Source organism: Echinops telfairi, unplaced genomic scaffold (assembly GCF_000313985.2).
Source record: "Echinops telfairi isolate 266 unplaced genomic scaffold, ASM31398v2 ScPeMD7_8;HRSCAF=38, whole genome shotgun sequence".
In the NCBI taxonomy this organism is placed as follows: domain Eukaryota; kingdom Metazoa; phylum Chordata; class Mammalia; order Afrosoricida; family Tenrecidae; genus Echinops; species Echinops telfairi.
The window spans coordinates 1,974,239-1,998,558 of NW_022103905.1; the positions used below are offsets into that span (position 1 = coordinate 1,974,239).

At 40.5% G+C, this 24,320-nt stretch overlaps 3 protein-coding genes and 1 non-coding gene across 4 annotated transcripts in view; 2 read left to right on the plus strand and 2 right to left on the minus strand.

Moving 5' to 3' along the window:
- MFAP1 (microfibril associated protein 1) overlaps positions 1-7,757 on the minus strand; it is a 23,630-nt gene extending 15,873 nt beyond the window's left edge. The window contains exons 1-2 of the mRNA XM_004709395.4: positions 7,552-7,757; positions 2,092-2,311 (exon numbers count right to left, since the gene is read on the minus strand). Coding sequence (XP_004709452.1) covers positions 2,092-2,311; positions 7,552-7,630 — 299 coding nt within the window. The 5' untranslated portion in view covers positions 7,631-7,757. The remainder of the gene's footprint in view (positions 1-2,091; positions 2,312-7,551) is intronic.
- Positions 7,758-9,902: 2,145 nt separating this feature from the next.
- The window catches only part of WDR76 (WD repeat domain 76), a 36,501-nt gene continuing 22,083 nt past the window's right edge, over positions 9,903-24,320 (plus strand). The window contains exons 1-7 of the mRNA XM_045286537.1: positions 9,903-9,974; positions 10,597-10,983; positions 13,898-13,990; positions 15,270-15,322; positions 20,417-20,540; positions 23,546-23,647; positions 23,746-23,786. Coding sequence (XP_045142472.1) covers positions 9,918-9,974; positions 10,597-10,983; positions 13,898-13,990; positions 15,270-15,322; positions 20,417-20,540; positions 23,546-23,647; positions 23,746-23,786 — 857 coding nt within the window. The 5' untranslated portion in view covers positions 9,903-9,917. The remainder of the gene's footprint in view (positions 9,975-10,596; positions 10,984-13,897; positions 13,991-15,269; positions 15,323-20,416; positions 20,541-23,545; positions 23,648-23,745; positions 23,787-24,320) is intronic.
- Positions 17,729-17,916, plus strand: LOC115868218. Its single transcript, XR_004045482.1, has one exon. It is a non-coding gene; the product is annotated as a U2 spliceosomal RNA (small nuclear RNA).
- On the minus strand, positions 21,553-22,257 carry LOC101646065 (60S ribosomal protein L14-like). The gene has a single exon (XM_045286538.1). It carries the CDS (start codon positions 22,255-22,257, stop codon positions 21,592-21,594), a length of 666 nt encoding a protein of 221 aa, XP_045142473.1. The 3' UTR covers positions 21,553-21,591.

A 24,320-nucleotide genomic window follows, 5' to 3' on the forward strand; every position in this document is an offset into this window, starting at 1 on the left:
GGGGAGGGAGGGAAAAAAAAGAGGAGCTGATGCCAGGGGCGTAAGTGGAGAGCAAATGTTTGAGGATGAGGGCAATGAATGTACAAATGTACTTTACACAATTGATGTATGTATGGATTGTGATAAGAGTTGCATGAGCCCCTAATAAAATGATTTTTAAAAAAAGGCAGTCAAGTCTTTCACGGAGGCAATTAGTCCTCCATGCCACATCTTCCTTTCTGTTGTTCCATGTAAACAAAGGCCGGCTATTGTGGCACTGGAGTATTTTAAAAAGCTCACAATTTCAATATGAAGTCACACTACATTCCTTCAATTGTGCTTTATTTTCGTGAAACTGTTTTTTGGTGGCTGCTGTGATAAAAACGCAAGCAGTACATAAAAACCAACACGGCATAGGAAATGAGTGGGGGTATCCAATCTGATTCCAAAGTTTTGAGTATTTGAAACCCAATCCAACCCACCCCACAGACAGCAAGTAGATTCTCTCATAGTGACCTTGTAGGGCAGAGCAGAACTGTCTGTGAGGTTCCCAAGGCTGTACTCTGTACTAAAACAACGTGCCACACCTTTCTCCCATGGAGTAGCTGGTGGGTCCACACTACTGACATTTCAGATAGCAGCCGAGCACTGTACCACTGAACCACTGAACCACCACAACTCCTTTGTATCCAATAGGTACACAAATCCTATTAGCTAAGCACAGTGGTTTTTAATGAATAAAATAAAGAGTGGAAACAGAAAACACATGGTGGAAGTGGGACAAGGAGTGTTCCACTGTGGAGCTTGCAATCAATGAGCTGAGACAAAATACCTAAGAATTGTTGCATGGAAAACTTTCCTGCTCTATAATCTTCACCCAATTCACAATAAAAAGGTAAAAGTTAAGAAAATAATGAAATAAATTGTCCTTTTATGTGTATTTTTTCCCCTAATGACTATATTGTTAACACATAAATACTTACGTAATTAATTTTTTAAATCTGATTACAGTTAACCCTTGAAATATGCAATATGGACTGAAGGGTGCTCACCTCCCCTCATTGAAAAACCAGTCTACAATTTATAATTGATCCCAGAACAATTTGACTTTGAACTGAACGGTCCACTTATGCAGTGATGCTAATCATCCCCCAAGAGGAGTGGTCTCTCCAGCACAGATAAGTGCTCACATGGAGATGATTAGCATCACAAGGTGTGTTTTTTTAAAAAAAATCATTCTATTAGAGGCTCATACAAGTCCCATCACAATCCATACATACATCAATTGTGTAAAACACATTTGTACATTCACTGCCCTCATCATCCTCAAAACATTTGCTCTCCACTTAAGCCCTTGGCATCAGCTTCTCCTCTTCACAAGGTGTTTTAAGCAGACATTTTACAACACTGGAGCTCACTGCAATGGCAGTAGGGAAAAAAGTCCACATGCTAGCAGCCCATACAGTTCAAACTGTGTTGTTTAATAGTCAACTAGACTAAATTAAATGGGAATATTCTGGCCAAGGACTCCAGGAAAAAATTCTTTAGCCAATGTAGAGTGAAGAAGCTTGGAACCTCTGGTTTACTCTGTAAGGCAGTGCCTCAATCAATATATGAAATATGAAATACTTTGGGAAGTTCTCTTTCCTACTGGGAGACCATTTACCTGGCTTTCCTTCTACTTCCTTCTACTTTCCTCTCAATAGCCTTTAAAAATAGTAGATAGATAAAATCAATTGCTCAAATTTTATAAAATGTCTTATAACAACAAAAAACAAATCTCAACAAATCGAGTAATGGTCTGTTTTCTAGCCCTTTAGCGAATTAATTAGGACCTTTCGGCCTGAGGTCACCTGCAGTTTTCTGAAGCTCCCACCTACTAGCTATACAGTTCTCATCATGTTATTTATTTAATCCCTCTGTGCCTTAGTCCCCCATTTTTAAGAGATAATAGCACCTATTTAATAAAAGGAAACAGCATGGATTAGAAGTAGGAAAATAATATACTTGGTATAGTGCCCAGCGCATAGTAAGTATTGCTCTAGGCTTAGTTATTATTACTAATTAACCTGTAGGGGTTCAAGTACAACAAAATATTGCCAAAGTCATTACCTTTCTTCTACATCTTCACTGATACGGTTCTGCAAGCGCCTCAGACGAGGATCGCTGGAGGAATCTTCTTCCTGTTCTTCAGGCTCTGCCTCTTGTTCCTTGGCTTTCTTGATGAACTGAAATTCTTCATCCTCCTCATCCGATGACTCCATAGGAGCATAGTCTGGCCTCTTTCCTGACACATAGCGTTTCACCTTCACCTTTTCCATGGAAATCTCACCTGTGTGAGAAAGAGAACATTATAATTCACTAGTCTCTGTCCCAAAGTCCTTCAACCCTGGGCTTCTACGGGCAGAGCTCAGGATTCTCAGTAGATAAGAGTCTTAGCAGAAGAGGAGAGCTAGCACATCATCTATTCACCTGATGGTGTTTTCCTACAAAGGGTTAAGTGGAGGGAGGGCATTGCAGGGAACACCAACACTAATTATAATAAGGCTCAGTATGAACACAAGGAATTGGAGGAAAATAGGCAAATAAACTGCTTAAAAAATAAATAAGAACCCCCAAGTAATTAAATACGTCCCTTAAACAACCAGAGGGCATTGACCACAAATTCATGCTATTTCACCTCAGCTATTATCTTAAGCATACTAGTTTCTGCAGTAATGCCCGGCACTAGTGAGTTGAGTAGGAGGATAATATTAAAACGCTGCTTGGTCATCCTTTCAGTGCTCTCTAATTTTTCATGGCAGTCTTTATAATATATGACTGCAAAACTCAATCTTTATCAAATCTACAAGAGTAGGTGATCTATTATTACAAATAATTCTAATGAACAGAAAAATAATTAAATTGAACCAATTCACTTTATGTGTATAACTTTATGGCTAAACTGAACTTCTTAAAGAAAAACTTTGGGTGAATTTCACTTAAGACCATACACACAAAGGTCCTAAATAACAAGTTATCCTAGCAATGTTAAAAAGAAAGAAAGAAAGAATAAATGAGAATTCCCAAGCCATCATACTTGGTAGAATTTAGCCCAGGACTAAAAGGATGGCTTAGTCTTATAAAACTCTAAATGTCATTCATCATACTGACTAATTAATAGCATGTATTGTTTTATGTATCTATTACTAAAATGTTAGTTTGTATGTAATGTTGCCAATCCCCAAAGGCAAATAAAGATTAGATGAAGAAAAGATAATTTGTACATTGGCTATAATTAGAAAACAGTTTATAGATGTAATTTACAATAGAAACGAATCTCCAATGTACCTAGAAATAAATTCAACAATGCTTCCTTTATGAGGAACAATCGCAATTGTACTGAAAGATAAGAGTTAAATAAATGGAGAATTTCATGAGGTCCACAATGAGAAGATGGTGGCTGTATTGCATTGAGTTAATCTAAAAATCTATTAATATGTAATTTGAATGCAATGCCATTAAGTTTTCTCCAAGATGATTCTAAAACCATAGAGAAGATTAGAAGCTCAAGAAAAGTCAAGATAATTCTGAAGACAAAAGTAGGAGTGGTGCTGGTTTTAAATAGCAAGGCCTATTTAAAAGTTAGAATAATTTAAGCAGTATGTCATTCGCTTAGGTACACAGAGACCAAAAGAACAGAACAGAGAGCAGAAAAACCAACCCACAGGAGAACTCAGCATATAAGTGACATTAAAAACGAGAGGCAACTAGATGGGACTATTCAACTGGAGAAGGGACTACCAGCTAATTTTAAAGTAAAATCATAGTCCTAATCACTCACCAACCCCAGCCCCACATCAATTCATCAATTTGAGAGCTATATTTTAAACATTTATATCCCCTACTAGACTGCAAACTCTGCAACGTAAATCCTGTTATAAATAACTGCACTCAATTCTATTTCAAACAACAAGCAAAGCCACTCACTGCCATCTAGTCGATTCCAACTCAAGTATCCCTACAGGAGAGGGTGGAACTGCTCCTGTGGGTTTTAGAGAGTGATGTCTTTATGCGAGTAGAAAGCCTCATCTTTCTCCTTTGGAGAGGGTGGCTGGTGGTTTTGAACTGCTGACCCTCAGGTTAGTAGCCCAACGTGTAACCCACTGTGCCTCCAAAGCCCCTTAAACAAACATTTAGACGTTGGAAAAAAATCTTTATAACCTGAACAACTGTCTGTGATTTCAAAGGAGGAAAACTTTTTCTGAATACAAAAAGCCCCATAAAATATAAAAGAGCAGTAAGTTGGATTAAGTTAAAACTAAAACTATGTAATCAAAGGTAAGACTTGAAAATTTAAGTCAAGACAGTAAAAAATAGGGGCAGGGGGTGGGGCAGGGCGTGTAGTGGAGACTCAAAGCCCATCTATAGACAATTGGACATCCCCTTACAGAAGGGTCACAAGGAAGAGAGGAGGTCAATCAGGGTACAGTATAGCACCAAAGAAACATGGAACTTTCCTCTAGTTCTTTAATGCTTCCTCCCCCCACTATTATGACCCCAATTCTACCTTACAAATCTGACTAGACCAGAATATGTACACTGCTACAGAGAAGAGCTCGCAACACAAGAATCCTGGACAGATAAACCCCTAGGAACTAATAATGAGAAGAGAGATACCAGGAGGGGAAGGGGAAGGTGGGGGGGAGGGGGAGAAAGGATCAACATATAACCCCCTCCCAGGGGGATGAGCAACAGAAAAGTGGGTGAAGGGAGACAGTGGCTGATGTAAGAAATGAAAATAATAACATAATTTATCAAGGGCTCATGAGGCAGGGAGGATGGGAGAGGGGAGGGAGAAATGAAGAACTGATATCAAGGGCTCAAGTAGAAAGAAAATGCTTTGAAAATGATGATGGCAACATATGTACAAAGTGCTTGACACAATGGATGAATGCATGGATTATGATAATAGTTTTATTGGGGGCTCTTACAAGTATTTAATTAAAAAAAATAGAGGAAAATACATCGCAGGTTTGGAATGTAAAAGATACAACCAAATAGAAAAGGGGCAAAGAAGAGGAACAAGTAACAAGGAACAAGAGAAAACCCAGAAAGCCAATAAACACAAGAACAAGATGCTTAGCCTGGGACGCACCGGGAATCAAGGAAATGTACATTAAAATGAGATACTGTCTCACACTTGTCAGATTGGGTACAAATTTAAAAATCTGATTATAATAACTATGTACAGGTAAATACTCATATTCTAACAACTGACTCTGTAAAACAATTTAGAAATAGGTAATAAAGTTGATGAAGAAATTTTAAGTCTGCTCTACTAAACTTCTCACGAGTATTCTAAAGCGATATATTTAAAAAGGATATCTGCTGCATTGTTTGCAATAGGAGGAAAACAAAACAAAACAATTGTCCCTCAAGAGGGAATAGATTAACTGGTTTAATTATAATTCTCAAAAGCCACGTTTTCTTTAAGTCATAAAAAACACAAACAACAAAAACCCCACTGCCATCTAAGGCATAAGTACCGTATCTTTTTAAAACAAACAAAAAAAGAAGTATATTCCAACATCTTTATTGGAAAAACTTGACTGCCATGTTTCTTCTTCCATTTGTACGCATTGTAATTATATCCATACTTTATGACTCAACTTAAATCCAACCTTTTTCTTAAAAAAAAAAAAAATTTTATTGGGGACTCATACAATTCTTATCACAATCCATACATTCATTGTGTCAAGCACATCTGTACATTTGTTGCCATCGTTCTTATCAAAACATTTGCTTTCTACTTGAGCCCCTAATATCAGCTCTTCACTTTTCCTCCTCCCTCCCCGCTCCCCCTTCCCTTATGAACCCTCCATAATTCATAATTATTATTTTGTCATATCTTACACTGTCCGACATCTCCCTTCACCCACTTTTCTGTTGTCCATCCCCCAGGGAGGAGGTTATATGTAGATTCTTGTAATTGGTTCCCCCGTTCTCCCCCACCTCTCCTTCACCCTCCCATCATTGCTACTCTCACCACTGGTCCTGAAGGGGTCATCTGTCCTGGATTCCCTGTTTCCAGTTCCTATATGTACCAGTGTACATCCTCTGGTCTAGCCAGATTTGTAGGGTAGAACTGGGATCATGTTAGTGGGGGGAGGAAGCAAGGCATTTAAGAACTAGAGGAAAGTTGTATGTTTCATCATTGCTACCCTGCACCCTGACTGGCTAGTTTCCTCCCCGCAACCCTTCAGTAAGGGGGTGTCCAGTTGCCTACAGATGGCCTTGGGGTCTCCACTCTGCACTCACCCTCATTTACAATGATGATTTTTTTGTTCTTTGATCCCTGATACCTGATGCCTTTGACACTTCGTGGTCGGTCACACAGGCTGGTGTGCTTCTTCCATGTGGGCTTTGTTGCTTCTGAGCTTGTTTATCTTCAAGCCTTTAAGAACCCAGATGCTATATCTTCTGATAGCCCGGCACCCTCAGCTTTCTTCACATTTGCTTATGCACACACATTTGTCTTGAGCGATTGTGTTGGGAAGTTGTGCATCATGGAATGGCAATTTAATAGAACAGAGTGTTCTTGCACTCAGCAAGTATTTGAGTGGAGGTCCAATGTCCATCTGCTGCTTTAATACTAAACCTATAAATATACGCACATAGATCTATTTCCCCACCAACCTATATAAATATACTTACATATGTGCATGCCTGTATTTAGACCTCTATACCCTTTGTCTCCTAGTTCCTTCCTCTATTTCCTCTTGTCCCACTGTCATGCTCAGCCTTCATTTGGGTTTCAGTAATTTCTCTCGCTTACATTGCCCTTACTGAATCCCTACCACACCTCTCACACCCTCCTTGCCACTAATTTTGGGTCACTTGCTCCTCCAAATCCAACCTTTTTCAAAAAGCTTTCCCTGAAAACAAAGTGTCTAAAACAAAATGTTGTCTCTGATTACCCCATCTGTGATTTCTTTCTGTGCCTTCCTAAAAGGCTCACCTTATACCAGGTATAACAGGTACCCTAGGGCTGAAAGGCTAGCTGCATACTACTTAGAATGTGCCTTTTTGCACGCTTTACCTCAAGACAAGAACTAGAATTGAGTTCCTAATGCTTATGGGCACTGTCTTACACAATTCTGTATTCGACTTAATAACCACAGTCAGTCACTAGCTTGGTTGAAGGGCTAAAAAGTTGAAGATACTGCTCCTGTCTCAAGAAGCAGGGGAGATAACTAAGCTGATGATTTATAGAAGCTTAAACACTGCTATGAAGAACAAGACTACAACCGCCTAAATTCCTGCAAAGAGCGAATTCTTGGAGGTAAGGGGACGCAGGGTTCTGTTAGGCGAGCGCACAAAAGCCACAGGAGCGAAACCAGACGGCAAGTAGCTTCCCAAGTTCCGTCCCCTAGGCAAAACGGTCGGGTGGGAGTTTAGGGTGGGACAAATCGGGGGTCAGGTGTTAGGGGTCGAAAGGAGGAGAGGTTGGGGCGGTCGGCCAGGGCATGTTTGTAAGACGTTGGGGCAGGAAGAGGGAAAATGCGGCCGTCAAGGGAATCAGAACGGTACCTTTCTCATTGCGGACTGGGACGGCCCCCGCCGTCGACTGAATAGGTGGTTGTTTCATGAGTGCGCTTGGGACCGACATGTTGAAGGCAGTGGCGGCGACTCCTTAAACGTGAATGATTCCAAACCGTGACCGACAGCGTCAGCAAACAGAAAAAATGCTTCGGTCCCCGATGCACTGGAGACAGCTGCGCGACAAAGAGAAACACCAGCCAGAGATAGACAAACAGGAAATCTGCGTCGAGAGGATTGTGGGAAGTTGGAGGACGGACGGCTGAGTCGGTTACTGCGCATGCCCGAAGGCTGCGGTCCCGTCCTCGTTCTCGCAGGATTTAGAGCCCGCTTCTGGCGGGAAATTGCTCTTAAAGCCCCGCGGCGACGGAGGTCCGAATTAAAGTTTCCTCTGTTCGTTTGGTTTAAAGTCCGTGGAATGGTTTAGTGATGAGTCAGAAACTGGGAAAATAGTTAAGATCTTTTGTATTGTTGAAAACCCAGAAGGATTAGGGTTGGCTCTGAATAGAAATTTCTGTGTAGCTCAATTGATGAGGCCAGGATGGGCGATGGCGTACAAGTGCAGGGGGGAAGTGATTTAAGCCCATAGTAAGAAATAGATAAAAACTCCCCCAAGAGACCTGTGTTGGTCCCTATAATCTAATAATTCAGTTGTAGTTAATTTATGGAAGTACATTTTTTATTGGAAAGTATTTTTAGGTTGATCTGACAAAGTTGAATGGTTGGCTGTTTGGAGTCCATGTACAAGCAGTGGACATGCTCAGCTACTAACCCAAAGATTTGGATTTTCAAGACTAGCCAAGAGATCCTCGAAAGAAAGGCCTGGCGATCTAATGAAAAATCAATTACTGAAAACCTTGAGGAGCTCAGTTCTAATCTGACATGAGGCACTTTGCAACCTTTTCTCCCTTGCAGTGTTCACCCAGTTCAGCACTCTAAAGAATATGGAGACTTGATGAAAGGCTTATGTTCTCAAGCTTGAATTCTATTTAGGAAGTCTTTAAGGACTCCCACAATCACAACAGAGCAGTCCCTATTTTCTAGTTGGGGTCATGTAATTGAAGTTGGCCTCCTAGTTGAAGTCAGGGGAAAGGTTGGGGCTTTCCACTCCAGTAGTCACAGGCTCGGAAACTCATGGGCAGTTCTACCCGGTCCTATAGGCTCACTATGAGCTGGCATCGATTTGATGGCAGTGAGTTTTGTTTCTTTTTTAATTGGCAGTCGAAAACTTGACCCAAGAAAGGACTTTATAATTGATGTGATGAGGGAGAGGGAACAATATGAGTAATGTCTTGAAGGGTGATCGCCAAACAAGGACCAGTTAGGACCAAGTGACCACCCAAGAGAACAGTTGGGGCTAGAAAGCAAGCTTAGACTTAGAATTTCTCCCTATGGGGTTTACAAGGTTGTAAACTTTGACCACAGTGGAATGGCACTTTTTTTTTGCAGTGGTTAGTGACTCAAATGGCCATCCTTTGGCTTTCCAGCCCAGTGTTTAAGCGTTCCTCTTAAGATATAATAGACTATTTTACTGAGTTTGTCAGCTCAATTATGCTGTTCAGGAGTGAATCTGATGGGAAGGCAATTGTTTGGACTCATGGTAATTCAGAGACTAGAAAAAAGGTTTAGTGAGGCTGTGACCATAGGAAATAGGATGTGCTAAAAACATCTGGTTATTTTGTGATACACAATCTGTTTGTGCCAGGCTTAAGGCCATTTAATGTTATCATTAGGATCTTAGTTCACAGCTGGGCAGATGGCCAGGTGAAATTTAACCCAGCTTGTCAGCACTTGGGGAAAAAATTGAAAATACTTCCCTTCCTAGGAAGATGCCAAAGTAGCATTAGGGCATAAATCTCTGGTAGGGGGGTTGGACCGTTAGCAGGAACCACGTGAGGCAGAAATAGAGGCTGCATGCTGATTTCTACTCCTTTTCCCCTCCAGTCTGTCCCAAATCGAACGGGGTCTGAATGTTTTCCACACTCTCATCGCAAGGCAAGGTGGGTTTCCCGCAGTAGAGAAACGCCAGTTGTTTCTGAAAGTGAGATTCCGGCACCACGAACATTAAAAAAAAAAAGAAAAGAATCAGCGACTCCAAGGTACACATATGGTTTCCGCCACAATTAGCGCAGCTGCAAAGACTTTGCACGCTGGGGGGAGGGGAAGGGTCCCGTCTGTTTTAAGACCACGCGTAACTGCACGCGTAAGTGCACGCCCCCGCGGGCCTGCTGCGCGCGCGGCTGGGAGTTCCGCCTCTCGCTCCCCACCCCGCCCCTGGCCCCGCCCCCCAGAGAGGCCCCGCCCCCAACTCTCGCCGCGTCTGGGCGGGAAGGCGCAGGCTGCTGCGCTGTGGCAACATGTCCGACCCCTGCTCCGCGGCGGTGGGGAAAGCGGCTTCCAGACGCAGTCTCCAGGTGAGCGTGAGAAACCAGGTGACACGCCGGTGTTCGGACCCGGTCTGAGGGACCGCTGGAAGGTTCTGCCCGACGCAGACCCGGGAAGGCACGGGGCCCTTCGGTACTCGGGACTCTTGCCCCCTCGGACTTCACGCCGTTTGCTGGGCTTGTCGGGGGTGTTGCTTAGAAACAAACAAACGGGGATTCCTGCTGTGGTTTTCCTCTGTGGAAAACTAGGTCTCTTGCGTGGAGGGAGATTTAAAAAAAAATCTTTTTTTTAAAATCAAGAACCTTTGAAATAGGGTAGTAGCAGGCTCGTGTTAGGGACTCCTTGGACAGGCCCCTCATTTGCTTTTGCAGCAAATTTTACTGGGGGAGTCTCATAAGTTATAAGCTGAGCGTGGCAAACTCGTATGGACGAGACATGTGTCCTGTATAATAAATACCGAATAAACACCGAAATTCCATTGAGTTTAATGAATGAGAGAGCTAGATTTTGGAGGTTTCCCTTATAGACTGTCACTTTGGATTTCTGTTGAATCCTAAATTAGATTTGTTTACAGACATCTGTTGGGGACACTGTGAGAAAAACCTTAAGATCTGAGATTCTAATACTCGATTTTCTTCTTGATCTGACTAGGTACTTGAGTATAAAGAAAATCAAAACACCCCTTACGTCGTTCTGAGACCAATACCAAGAACACTTTTAGAAAAAACCATTAAGAAGCACCTTGCTACCTTTTCCCTCAGTAATGACAAGCTAGACCAGTTTAAGTGCCCCAAATCCGTATTAGAAGAGGAGAAGTCTAGCAATGTCATGTTGGGTAAGAAGATGGAGATAAAGAAAACTTGCCGAGGGATTTTAACCCTGAAGATGGAAACCACATCTAATGGGGCAGGATCCACGCTGCACTTAACACCCTTAGATGTTTATTCTGATAGTAAAAAGTCACAGTGCAAGAGCACTTCTGATGCAGCAGTTCTCAGTGAAGATGGAGAGAGTGATGAAGATGTCCCATCTCACCTGGTAAGAATTTCCTTAGTAGCTTATTATAGGGTTTGTGGTTTCAGAAATGGAAATCCTGCTAACCTAAGGCTATCAGACTGGAGTCTCTTTAACTCAGGTTATTTTATCTAAGTTTCATTGAAAAATAATTTTAAAAATTTGAATGAATACCTTGGATATTAATGTTGTACTTGGTTATGAGGTGTCAAGGACAGAAGTGACAAAATCTTCATTGTGCTTCCCTTTACTCCTTAGTCTATTGCATAAACCTTTTTTCTTCAGGCAATATGTATATATTTACGTATATGTCTGTATATGAATATTTGTCCTTCACTGCATGTATTTTTGGGTTTGCACATTCTTTTTTAGTGCCTTGCTCAACTTTTGGGACAAAGGGCATTTGAATCACCCTTGATGGCTGGGATAACACATTGTGTTAATGTACTGGGTAATACTTCCCTTAAACTGCAAAAAGGGAACAAATAACACAATAAAGAAGATAACCTGAGAAGCACTTACTGTAGGGTATTAGACTTATGTTTTATTGCCCCAGAGCTAAGAACCAGGATGTAGGGTGAGGCCAAAACACTCAAGTGCTTTCAAGTCAATTCCAACTCTTGGTTTTTCAATTTGTGGGTTTCAGCATAGGATTTGCAAGACTAAATCATTAAGGAGCAGACAGACAGCCTTTCTCCCTGGGAGTGGCTGGTGGGTTTGAAAGGCTCCTGGGCAAGGAAATTTGTGCCTTTAGGCAAATCACTTCTACTGTGAGAGTTAAGTTCATACATTAGCCTAATTCTGCATTACCAAGAGGGCTTTTAAAATACAATAGCTAGGTCCTCACCCTCCAGAGTTTCCATTCATATACAGTGGTTACTATGAATACAGATGAACTTGTTGGCTGTGAGACAACTAGCTATGATTTGGATCTCCAAGATCGATTCTCTATATTTTTTTGGCCCTCCCCACCCCATGCTTCTCTCTTTTAATGCTTTCTAAGTTTCCTGAACCCTTTAATGAAAAATAAGTTCTAAAATTGACTGTGAGGAGGGTGTAATGTTCCTGGTCATGTTTGATCAATTGAAATGTATCCAAGAGGAATTACTGAGAGGTGAATGATGAATAAACATGATGGTGGGGCAGGAGGAAAGGAAAAAGAAATTAAAAATTATATATATAGGTATAAATATAGATATGTATATATGTGAATATGTAAAGATAAACAATAAGGGGGCAGATGGACTTTGGGCCTCTACTTAAATTTTACGGTTCTAATAATGTGGCAGTGTATGACATTCACTTAACTGGTAAGATTGCAGAAGACAAAATGGATTCATAAGCAAATGTGGTAAAGAAAGCTGATGATGCCCGGCTTTTAAAAGATACAGTGTATGGCGTCTCAAAGGCTTGGGGTCTCAAAGGCTTGAAGTTAACCAAGCGGCCATCTAACAGGGAAGCAACAAAGCCTACCAGCCTGTGTGATCATCAGGTGTCCATGGGAAGAGGTATCAGAAGTTCAAAAAGCAATCAAATTGACATGAAGGAACATAGACAAAGTGGAGACCCAAAACCCAGCTGTAAGACAATTGGACAGTCCCTCTCAAAAGGGCCTTGTGGAAGGGATGATATATTCAGGGTACAGTATAGCACGAATGAAACATAACCATCCTCTAGTTCTTTAATATTTCCTCCTACTACTATTATGGTCTTGGCTTTGCTTTATTAATCTTGTTAGACCTGTGTATGTTCATATGTATAATTAAAATCGTTCATTGCATGAAATCCAAGATAGATAAGCCCTTCAGAAATAGTAATGATTCCTTGAAGGTATGGGAAGAGAGGGGGCAGGGACTGATAGCAATGATGACTGTATAACTGTAGAGGTGAACAGATACATTGTGTACAACAAAAAAACCCCATATACACTCTCTCTCTCTCTCTCTCTCTCTCTCTGTCTCTCTAAGGGTTCCAGGGGGGTAGTAGGATGGAGAGGGAGGAAATAAAGGAGAGCTGATACCAAAGAGTTCAAGAAGAAAGTAAATATTTTTATAATGATGGTGGCAGTAATTGTACAATTATGCTTGATCTAATTATGGATTGTTATAATGTCTGTAAGAGCTCCCAATAAAATGATTTTAAAAAAAAGATTTCTGTTATTGAAGTCTTTGTGTTATTTGCATTTTCTTGTATGGTAGTGTCCTGTTTTTTGTTCCATGAATACAACACCTCTTTGATATCTGGGGATATTTTTTATTAGTTTACTGTCATATTAATGAAGGAACTTTGTTGGTGCAGTGGATTAAAAACTGGATGACTAACCACAAGCTTAGTTGGAATCTACCAGCTACTCAGTGGGAGAGAGGGGCTGTCGGTTCCTGTAAAGATTCACTATGTAATGTAGCACTTGGATTCTACCTCAAAGGGTGCGGAAGGTCAGTCAGTTCAATGGCAGTGAGCATTTCCCCCCCTTTTTGAGTCATATTGGATTTTTAGGAGGAAGTAGAGACAACTGCGTTTATTTGCTCTCCCATGTTTAATGGAAATCATTCTTGTTTAATGAGAATGCGACTTTCAGAAAGCAACCAGTTGTTTCCTTCTTCAATGTATCAACCAACGTTTTCATTAATTGTACAATGAATGGCTCCTAGGACTAATTTTCTTCTAATTAGGTTATACTAAACTTCTAATTCCAGATCACTTCTTAATTTAAATACTATACAAATACCTTGTGATGATCCCATATTCAGATGTTCTCTCTCTTAAATAGCAAAATTATGTGCTGTTTGGTAAGACACCATGGAATGGAGAAGGGGGGTGGGATTTGAAGATTTGAAGTGCAGTGTTTCCTTAGAGAATTAAAGCCCTGGTTTTGTGACGTGCTTTTGCCAAGGGTTATGCCTAGTAACACATTTTTCTGGTATGTATGACTTTATAGGATGATTTCTCAGAATTGTCACCGTACGAAAGGAAGAGGCTAAAGAACATATCAGAAAATGCGAACTTTTTTGCTTCTCTTCAGTTGTCTGAGGTAAAACCAAGAAGCTATTTCTCTTCCCACATAGATCATTAATAATATTGTCAGATGAGGAAGGCCAAAATTAGAGTAAGTTTTGCTCATTGTAGATTCAAAGGCCTTCCCACCCCCACCCCCATATTTAATATTTCTGAAGTTGACATCTTAAAAGTATAATTGCAGTCCTTTGCCTCCTGTTCTTGGTGATACATAAAATAACATCTTTTGGTTGGTTGCCTTGGATTCAAAGAAATGGGGTTGCTTTAACTAGAAGATAAAGGAAAACCTCCCCGCTCCCACTACCATGACTCCAATTCAACCTTGCAAGTCTGCCTAGCCCAGAGGAGGTACACTGGCACAGATAGGAACTGAAAATACAGAGAATCCAGGGCGGATGAGCCCTACAGGACCAGTGGTGTGAGTGGCGAAACAGGGAGGGTAGAGGGAGAGTGGGTTGGAAAGAGGGAACGATTACAAGGAACTATATGTGACCTCCTCCCTGGGGGACGGACAACAGATAAAGGAAAACATGTTGAGTTCAAGGAAGTGCAATGGAGGAGTGGGGTGCAGGGCAGCCTTTTTCTTTTGTTAAATCTTCACCCTTGGAATAAATGGGAAGAGTGTTTCTATAGAGAGCTTTAAGAATAAATTGCCAGATACATGCTAATGTTGGATAATCATTATAAGTAATGTTATCATTTGTATGTGGTTTAGGAGGGGCCCCTTCCTCCTTGTCTCCAGAAATCCCAAACCCTTAGGACTTTATGAGGTAATTTCTCTGAAGGGCAGCTTCTCAAAAAAGTGTTTATATCTCGGGGATGGAGAGAAGTAGGGTGAGTTACTTGAACTAAATTGTTGTCATTAACAATTGAAAATCCATCAGAAAATTTGATAAAATATTTCTAATTTGGATTTTAATTCAGCGGATATGAGTGATTTCTGCAAGAGTAACCTAACGCTTTTTGGGAAATAAAGTAGGTTAGCTTGTATTAGAACTTAAACCTTTTAGTTCATAGTAGTTTATATAACTAAATAGCATATTTAATCCTGTAAACTCATTAGCAACTTGTTTCAAGGTACCCGAATATTAGCGTATTCGATAGTATTATATACTTACCTTGTTGATAGTAAAAGAGGGCTTCACAAAGTTCGTGGGAAAATGTATGCTTAACATAGACATCTACTACCAAAAGCAGGTATTCTATTTTAGTTTAGTGCATGTATAGTAGTAGATATTTAATATTTTAAAATGTAAGCTGTGTCACTATAAAATAGCATGTTTTATATGTTGCAGTCAGCAGCTAGACTCCGTGAAATAATAGAGAAGAGACAACCTGAATCCAAGAGGTAAGAGACCTGATTTGTAGTGCTTGGGCCTTGATATATTTCTGAGCTGTTTGTAACTTAAAAATGTTTTAGTATAATAGACTCATGAACAGTGCAGACACTGCAGTTAAATCTCTGGGATCTTATGAGGGAAAGTTACTTTTTAGTACAAGGGGGCTTCAAAGTGTTGGTGAGAAAATTCCATTATCTTTTCATTCTGTTTTCCCACAAACTTTTTGAATTTCTTTTTAACTTTACAGTTCTCATAAAGGAATGTAGGAATTCTCATAAAGGAATCTCTAGAGCTGAGTTTTGTTTATATTTACCGTTCTGTTACTTGGAGGGAAATCTTTATTTCTACCACTTAATTTTTTTCCCCTGAGTTTTTATTTTGTATTGTGAATTGGGTGGCAGCTCACAGAGCAGGTAATTTTCTGTTTAATAATTCATATTCATAGAGCTCCATGGCATTGACTGTACTCCCTACAATGTAGCATCACTTAGCCCTCTTCCTCCTCGTACCATTGGGATTCTTATCTGATGGTGAGTCTGGTCTTTTTTATGATTTTCCGTTTCACTCCACATTTTTCTTCTACCCTATATCTAAGACCTTCTAATGTGATCCTGTTCAGAGCAGTTGGTAGTAGTAGCTGGACGCCATCTTGTGGAGACTGAAACTTGCATAGTCAGTTGGATTAATTATTTTCTTGTGTTTGCGGGTTTTGTCACTCTTCTTTCCTCTGGACTGGGAGAAACCATTAATTGCACCTTAGAGGACTGCTCATGAGCTTTTTACCACCCCAGATCCTGCTTCCCAAAGTAGTATGTAGAATGTTGTCTTTGTGGACAACTTTGTGGACAACTATGCCAGTTGACCTTGATAACCCCCTGAGAGTATGTTCTCAAGTCCCCAGATCCAATGACTCATTAGCTCAAGTTGTTTAGTTATGTCTAAGATGTTTTCATAATTTTGCCCACTGTATGCTCTACTACATTCATGGATATATCTGCAGCAAAGGTAAATACACATTTGAAATATCCTCTATCAAGTATACTCTCCTCTCTCCCACATCTGTCCAACCCCCATGTCTATTCAGTCAGTTGCCTCTTAAATTTTTTATTTTTATTTTAAATATAATAATTATTATGGTCCTAAACAGGACAAAACTAAAACTCAGTGCTACGAAGCCAGTCAATAATTATTATGGTCCTAAACAGGACAAAACTAAAACTCACTGCTACGAAGCCAGTTCCAACTCATAGTGACCCTGCAGGACAGGATGCTACTGCCCCTGTTGGTTTCAGAGACTAACTTTTTTTTTTTGAGACTAACTCTTGACAGCAGTAGGAAGCTTCATCTTTCTCTGGCAGAGCCGCTGGTGGTTTCAAATTGCTGACTGTGGTTTGGGACATATCCAGATAAGAGCATACTATCCAGCTGGGGAAACCATTGCCACAGGGTTATAATGGTGTCCGAGGGTTTGTTGATATACAACACTTTAGAAAGGATGGGAGGTCAAGGAAAATTCACATATGTATGATATGCAGCAGATCGAAACATAGTTATAGGTGGGTTACTGGAGCAGGAATGGGGCCATGATTGGGCTATGTACATTGTGGTAGACAGAGGAGCTTACAAGATTGGTCCAGGAGCCTCCCAAAGGCCATCAATCAGGGCATGATTCTCATGTCTAGATGTAATTCCCTCTTAGCTTGATTTTTTTCCATTGCATTTTAACAGTGTTTATGTACAAATGAAGAAACTAAAATTTTCAATGTCACTAGCTCAACTGTTGGGTTTGATTCTATTATGGGTCAGTTAGCCTGAAAAAAGCTAAACCTGTAATCATGACCATGTATTTATGAGTGTGAAAGGGATGTCACTAATAGTGGAAAAATAGTAGCACTAGTCCTGGTGCCAGTTTTTTATTTGCATATGTTTATTAGCCAAGATTGATTGGTTTTCTGTACTTAGTGCAGAGAGTTATGCTACTAATATGATATAGAGGAAAGAGCACAGCTGTTGTAACTTGACAACCTTGAATCCAAGTTTGAACTCAGCTACTTGCAACTGTGTTGTTAATCCTTAAATATCAGTCTCTTTCCTCATTTATACAATGGGTGTTATGCTAATCCAAAGGGATATTGTTTTCTTTAAACTATTAAATAAATTACATCTACAGAAGGAGTACGTAGCACATATTTGTATAGTTGAAAGAGGAACCCTGGTGGCACAATGATTAAGCACTTAGCCGCCAAGCAGAAGGTTGGCACTTGGAACCTACCAGTGACTGCAAGGGTGAAAAGACCAAAGATCTGCTCTTGTCAAGATAGAGCCTCATCACAGGGAAGGGATGAGTCAATCAGGGTGTGCAGTAGAGCATAATGTAGTGCATAGTCGAATACTGTAAATAAATCATAGGTCTTACCCTTTCTCGGCCTTTTGGCTAAGATCAAGTGTCGTATCTGTTCTTATCAGTTTAATATCTGACACGTCCTCTATCTGAGGACAACATATTAAATGTATTTTTGCAAGTAGTTGGACTAGGAGCTTGCTCTATCCACCCCACGCATCATCCTGGTATTGCAGTACTTCCAGGAATGGTGCAGCCACTTGGCTTTCAAGAACAAAGAAAAAAGAAAAAATATATATATATATAGCTCTTAGTCTTGGACACCAAGGTAAACTGGCAAAACAATTCACAAAGACAGTATTCTTTATCTTCCTTGTGAACAGCCATCTAAGGGGCAACTGTGGGCGGTCCCATCTGGAGGAAAGAAATGATGAAATTCGAAGGCCATACGGACACAATCAGTCCAGTGAACTAATGGACCAAGCAAACATCAGTCTCCATGGCCCTGAGACCAGATGGTGTCCAGCTAAGATTACCAGCTGCTCTGAAAGGTCCTGCATAGAGTGGGAGAAAAATGTGGAACAAAACCTCAAATCAAAGAGATCAGGCTTTTTGCACAGACTGGTGGAACCTCCCCAGAGTATGGTCCTTAGTCACCCTTCAGGTTTGGAACTGAATTCATTCTCATGTTAGAAGAATCAGCTGTTTAAGAGTAGGAGGGCAGCATTTTCCTAAGAACAAAGTACAGAGGGTTAACAAAGAAGCAGAAATGAAAACAAAAAGGGAGGAAGTGGGATGGATAAGTGATGGTAGGTTGAGGGCATTGAAATGCATGAGTTTACACAAAATGTATGAACTGTTGAATGTAAAACTGATCACTTGGTCTATAAACCTTTGATTAATACACAATAATAAAAAACCCAAACCTAATGCCATAGAGTCAATGCAGACTCATAGCAACCCTGTAGGACAGGGTAGAACTGGCTGGCCCCTGTGGGTTTCTAAGACTAACTGTTTACAGGAGTAGAAAGCCTTCTTTGCAGGCATCAATGCACCGGGGGCGGGGAAGGGAGGAGAAAAAATGAGCTGATGCTAAGGGCTCAAGTGGAAAGCAAATGTTTTGAGAACGATGATGGCAACAAATGTACAAATGTGCTTGACACAATGGATGTATGTATGGATTGTGATGAGTTGTACGAGTCACCCCATAAAATGATTTAAAAAAAGAACGACTCCTCTCTCCCTTGGAGTGGCTGGTGGTTTCAAACTGCTGACCTTGTGGTTAACAGCCTGAGGCTATGCCACCATGGCCCAGAATTCATAGTAAGAAGTTAAAAAAATAGATGCTACTCATTCTTCTGAACTAATGTGGACAGTAAGAAGCCCTGGTGGCACTGTGAGTTAAGTGTAGAGCTACTTGCCAAAAGGGTGGCAGTTCAAACCCACCAGCTAGTCCATGGGAAAAGGTGGGTCTATTTGCTTTCATAAAGAGCCTTGAGAACCCTATGAGACAATTCTACTCTAGAGCTGCTAGGGTGTGAAATTTGCAAGGGATCTGGTTTTAAAACTGTATACAGTAGTTGAGAGGCTTTTTTACTTTTAAAATAGATTCCTGGGGGGAGGGGATTAAAGGGGAGCTGATATCAAGGAGTTCAAGAAGAAAGAAAATATTTTGGAACTAACGGGTAGCAATTGTACAATACTGCTTGATATGATTGAACTCTGGAATCTTACAATATCTAAGCTCCCAATGATAAAAATTAAAAATGAGAGATTTATTAAGGCTTGATGTGGTTTTAACTGGGGAACTGCATGGAGCACAAGAAGTAAAACCAACTCAGGACTAATAAATGAAAGTAGTGATGGCATGATAGTAGGGGGAAGTGTGGGGAGAAAGGGAACCTATAGCAGTGATCTACACACAATCTCCCCCCAAGCCTGCCACCCCCGGGGGACAAACATAGAAATGGGTAATGGAGACAGTGGATGGTGTAAAATATGAAATAAACATAATTTGTAAATTATCAAGGGTTCACGAGGGTTGGGGGGGTTGGGAGGGAGAGGAGCTGATAGCACGGCTCAAGTGAAAGAAAATGTTTTGGAAATGATGACAACGTATGTACAAATATGCTTGATATAATTATGGATTGTTAAAAGAGCTGTAAGAGCCCCCAATAAAATGATTTATATAAAAAAAGTAAAAGCAAACAGTTTAAGCTTCCCAATGTTTTTGACTTTTTTTTAAGTGAAAAACAAAAAGCACATTAAAAAATAGGGATATATGTATGATTTAAAAAAGAAAAAAGAAAGGTCATGCAATAAAGTGTCTCCTTCCCCTCCTCGACTTTGATTTCCTAGATTTTTACCCTAGATGAAGAAGCCATTGGTGATAGTTTCACATATTCTTCCGCAGGGGTTTCCAGCATGTATGAGTGAATATGTTTTTTTTAAAAAACAAACAAAAAGTGATGGATGTGGGCACAGGTGGTTCTGGACCTTGATTTTGACTTAGCACGTAAAGATCTACTTTCATTTTTACTTTTTATGGCTGCACGTTGTTCTCTTATCTGTATGTGCCATAATTTAACACCTTCACTTGCCCATGAGGAGCATCCAGGTTTCTAGACTTTATTACATTATATGTGGCTGGGTGCACGTGTACAAATGTGTTTGTGGGATACATTCCTAGACACTAATGCCGCAATATGCGTAAATACATTTCACTTTTATGACGATGAGTTTTGCTTTTTCCCCACTTTAGAAAGAAGCCTAAGAAGAGAGAAATTGAGATTGGCTGTAGAAGGTCAATGCGACTGCTCAAAGTAGACCCTCCAGGAGTTTCAGCAGTAGCAGCTGACACCCAATCAGCATTAGAAGAAGAAAATGTAAGAAAAAGTAAAATACACGTATTAATAAAATAATCGAGATTATACTTGAAGCTGGACTGAAAGTTTATTAAATTTTTTTTGTTTAGTTTTCAGTTCATTAATTTTCGAAGGTTATATAGTTAAGGTAAGAATGTAATTTCAAAATCGTAAAGACCAAGGTTCAATTTTATTATTTCTGCTGGGCTTACCTGCAGTGCGGTTGTGGGTAAATCAACCTCTTTGAGCTTTGGTCTCCCCATCTTTAAAATGGCAACAAGTAATATAAATCTCAGAGAATCCAATGAAATAGCTGTAAAATGTCCTGTATTATGCTAAGGACTTCGTACTAGCAGTTATTAAGAAATAGGAGGTAAAGTGATGGGAAGCTTGCTGTAGTTTCATTTCATATTAGTAGAAAGTTTTATGTAGCACAAGAGATTATAATTCAATTTTAATTCAAGAGCACTTTAAAAAACACGTTAGGTGAAACTTTAAATGGTAAACGCTGTCCTCATTTTATAGTTTGATACAGATCGTTCCATGAAATCCATTGGCTGTCATGTCACCGTGTGTCAGCCTTCTCCTCATTTCCATTCTCTTTGTTTGGTTTCCAGTCCTCTAATCTCCTTTCTTCTCCTTGCCGTCTTTGCTTTTGGCTAGTTTGGAAATACATGCTGCTCACACGAACACATGCCTACAGACATGTGCATTTACTCACATATGCTGCATGTGCATTTACTCACATATGCCGTCCGATGCACATACACACAATCATACATACCTTTGTAGCCACACATGTTTTTGACCTATGACTCGCAAAATTGTATATGTTACAGCATTTACCAGAATTATCTCTTGCCTGTGTACTTCTTGGTAAAGTGTATACATCTCACCTATATTGGACATTGCTTTTCCCATCACCAGAAATACTAAGGGCCTACTGTTTAGAAAGTGGGTTCCTCTTGTTCCGCTCATCTCTGGTAACCATCAAAAGCACTGCTGGTTTTTTTTTGTGTTTTTTTTTTTCAGCTTGGCCAATAGAAACTTTATTACTTTTTATAACAGCGTGTTATGCTTTCTTGCCAGTTGCCTTTGGGGCAGGTGTTTTCTGGGCTGGAGCTTTCTGGGCTTTCGGAGGCCCAGCCTTCTGACCTGCAGCTTTCTCCTTCTGGGCGGGAGCCTTCTCTTTTTGAGCAGGAGCTTTCTCCTTCTGGGCAGGAGCCTTCTTGCCGGCGGTGGCGGCAGCAGCAGCCCCCTTCTTAACTGGAACCTTTGCAGCAGCAGCAGCCGCTCCCTTTGCAGCACTTGCTTTTTTGGGAGAAGCCTTTAGGAGAGCCGCCCTTTGAAGCTTCTTAACTTCATATTTTATTAGCCGGTTCCTCATTTTCTTTGCCTTCATGACTTTAAAACGATCAAAATCTGTCATCTTGGCTTTCTTTTCTCTGGCTTCAATCTTTTTGGCCCATCTTGTGGCTGCCCATTTTGTATTGATATCCGCCTTCTGCCAGGCTTGTCGGACATACTTCTGTCGGGCACTGTGTGGGAACTTGAGGATGAAGTCGGTGAGCTGCATGCATTTGAAAGGCATGGCCTGCCTCCTTACTTGAGTGCAAGGGCCACCAACCAAAGCCCGGTTCTGATCGATCACATCTACAATCGCGACCAGTTTCCCGGCATGAGGTCCAAAGGAGATGTAGGCCACCCGGCCAACCTCCACGAAGCGCCTGAACACCATCTTGGTGGCGTTCGGCCCACTGCTGGTTTTTATATTTTATGTCTAAGTGCTTAATTACAAATTGGAAGATGGCACTAATTAGGCTGGTGCTTTGGGAACTAATTGCAAATTACAGTATTATGGAAAGATGCACGGAAGAGTAGCTTTCAGGTTTTTTTAAGCTTTGGCTTACAGTGAGAACACAATAAAACCTGTGTAAAACATAATCCGTCTAAGGTAGAAACTTGCCTGCGTAGGAAAATTCAAATATTTAGCACTAAATTGAGTGATAGGAAAATAAGACTGTGCTGTGTCAAAGGGGGGAAACTTGTGAGACCTGAGGAAACGGGGCAGGTACATCAAGTTCTGGCTCTTAGGTTTCATGGCACACACATTGCTACCATTACCCACACAATTGAAACCAAACTTGTGAAGCAAAGCTTAGTCTTCAAATGATGCACTTTGGTAATTTCTCTTTTATTTTTTATTGGGAACTGGGCGAAGGTTCACATAGCAAATGAACAGTTATCTATTAAGTAGTTTATATACATTTTGTTACATCCCATTGATTGCGGTCCCCACAGTGTAGCATCAGTTATCCCATTTCCTCCCAGGGCTTCTGTTTCCATCCCTGCTTCTTTCCTGGCCCTTCTGAACTTTGTCCTTGGGTGCATGTTGCCCTTTTGATCTCAAATAGTTGACTCTTTTAAGGTGTACATACTGTACTGTTCCCCTTACAGACCTGTCTGTTGCTTGGCTGGAGGAACCTGGTAGCTTAGTGAGCTATACTTGGGACCATTAACCCCAAAGTCAGCAGTTTGAAACTACCAGTTGATCCAAGGGCAAACGATGGATCTTTCTGCTCTAATGAAGACTTAATAGCTTCAGGAAGCGACAGGGACAGTCTCTGTACCATAGGGTCTCTGCGAGGCAGAATTGACTGGATAACAGTGAAATTGCTTGGCTGAAAACTTAGCCATGGGTGAATTCAGTTTTATACCTGAAGATTGTGTGAGGGACTCAGTCTTGGCTGTGCTAAGAATTTCATTAGAGCAGCTGGTCTACTTCTGGCCTCAGGGTCGTGAGGATTGCTGCTCATGTGGTCCATTGGACTCATGGTTTCCATGTTCCTTCTGTTTGCATCATCATTCTTTTCCTCGACAGAGAGCCCAAAAATTGTACCTTAGGTGTTCGTGTTTTCTATTTCATTGTCATGTGCTACGACAGATGCTAGCTGTGTTGCGTGAAATGATTTCTTGACCCACTAATGGGCTGGTTTTCTTTTTTTCTTCTCATTTTTTTATAATAGACTTTGCTGCCTACTGGGCCTTTCGAAATGACTCCTGAAAATCAAGATGATAACAGTGAACTATTTAAAGGATTTCTGCAGACCTGGGCAGAAATGAGCAAGGTATCAGTAGGGAGGGCTTACGGCTTTTCAAGTCATCGGCTTAGAGACTGTTCAATACAGATATTAATAGGTTGCTTTGGTCTTTCCCACTGTTTCAGACAAGTCGTAAGACTTCGAAGGAGTCATCTAACCTCGAAAGGTAAGCTAAATTCCTTGCCTTTGTTTTAAATTTTCTCAGATCTTTGAGTTCTAAAGACTATATGCCATTACAGAAAAATTGTTAAGTGAAAAAAATTGCCTATGGTATTTCCTTCCATCCAAATGGTTGGTTTTTGTGTATTTTTAAGTGTTGCCTTTAATGCCATTATGCTTATTTTCACGAGGGCAAAGATTTTGACTCAATAACCAAAACAGCCTAGGATATGTCTTCAATACATGTTGACTAAATAAAGTATGTATAATTTTGAATTATGCTTTTATCAATTAACATTGTAATTACATATCACTGTAATCTCTAAAATTAGTGAATGATTTCATAAGATCCTATTCAGTAAGTATTCCACATTTTGCCTAATCTCCTCTAGCCTCTGATATTTAGGGTTGCTTTCTATGTAGTGTGTGTGTGTGTGTGTGTGTGTGTCTCAGACAAACAGACAATGAATTACTGTGATAGACATCTAGAAATGGGATTAACAAATCTAATACTCTGGCTTTGGTAATACATAGTCAAGCT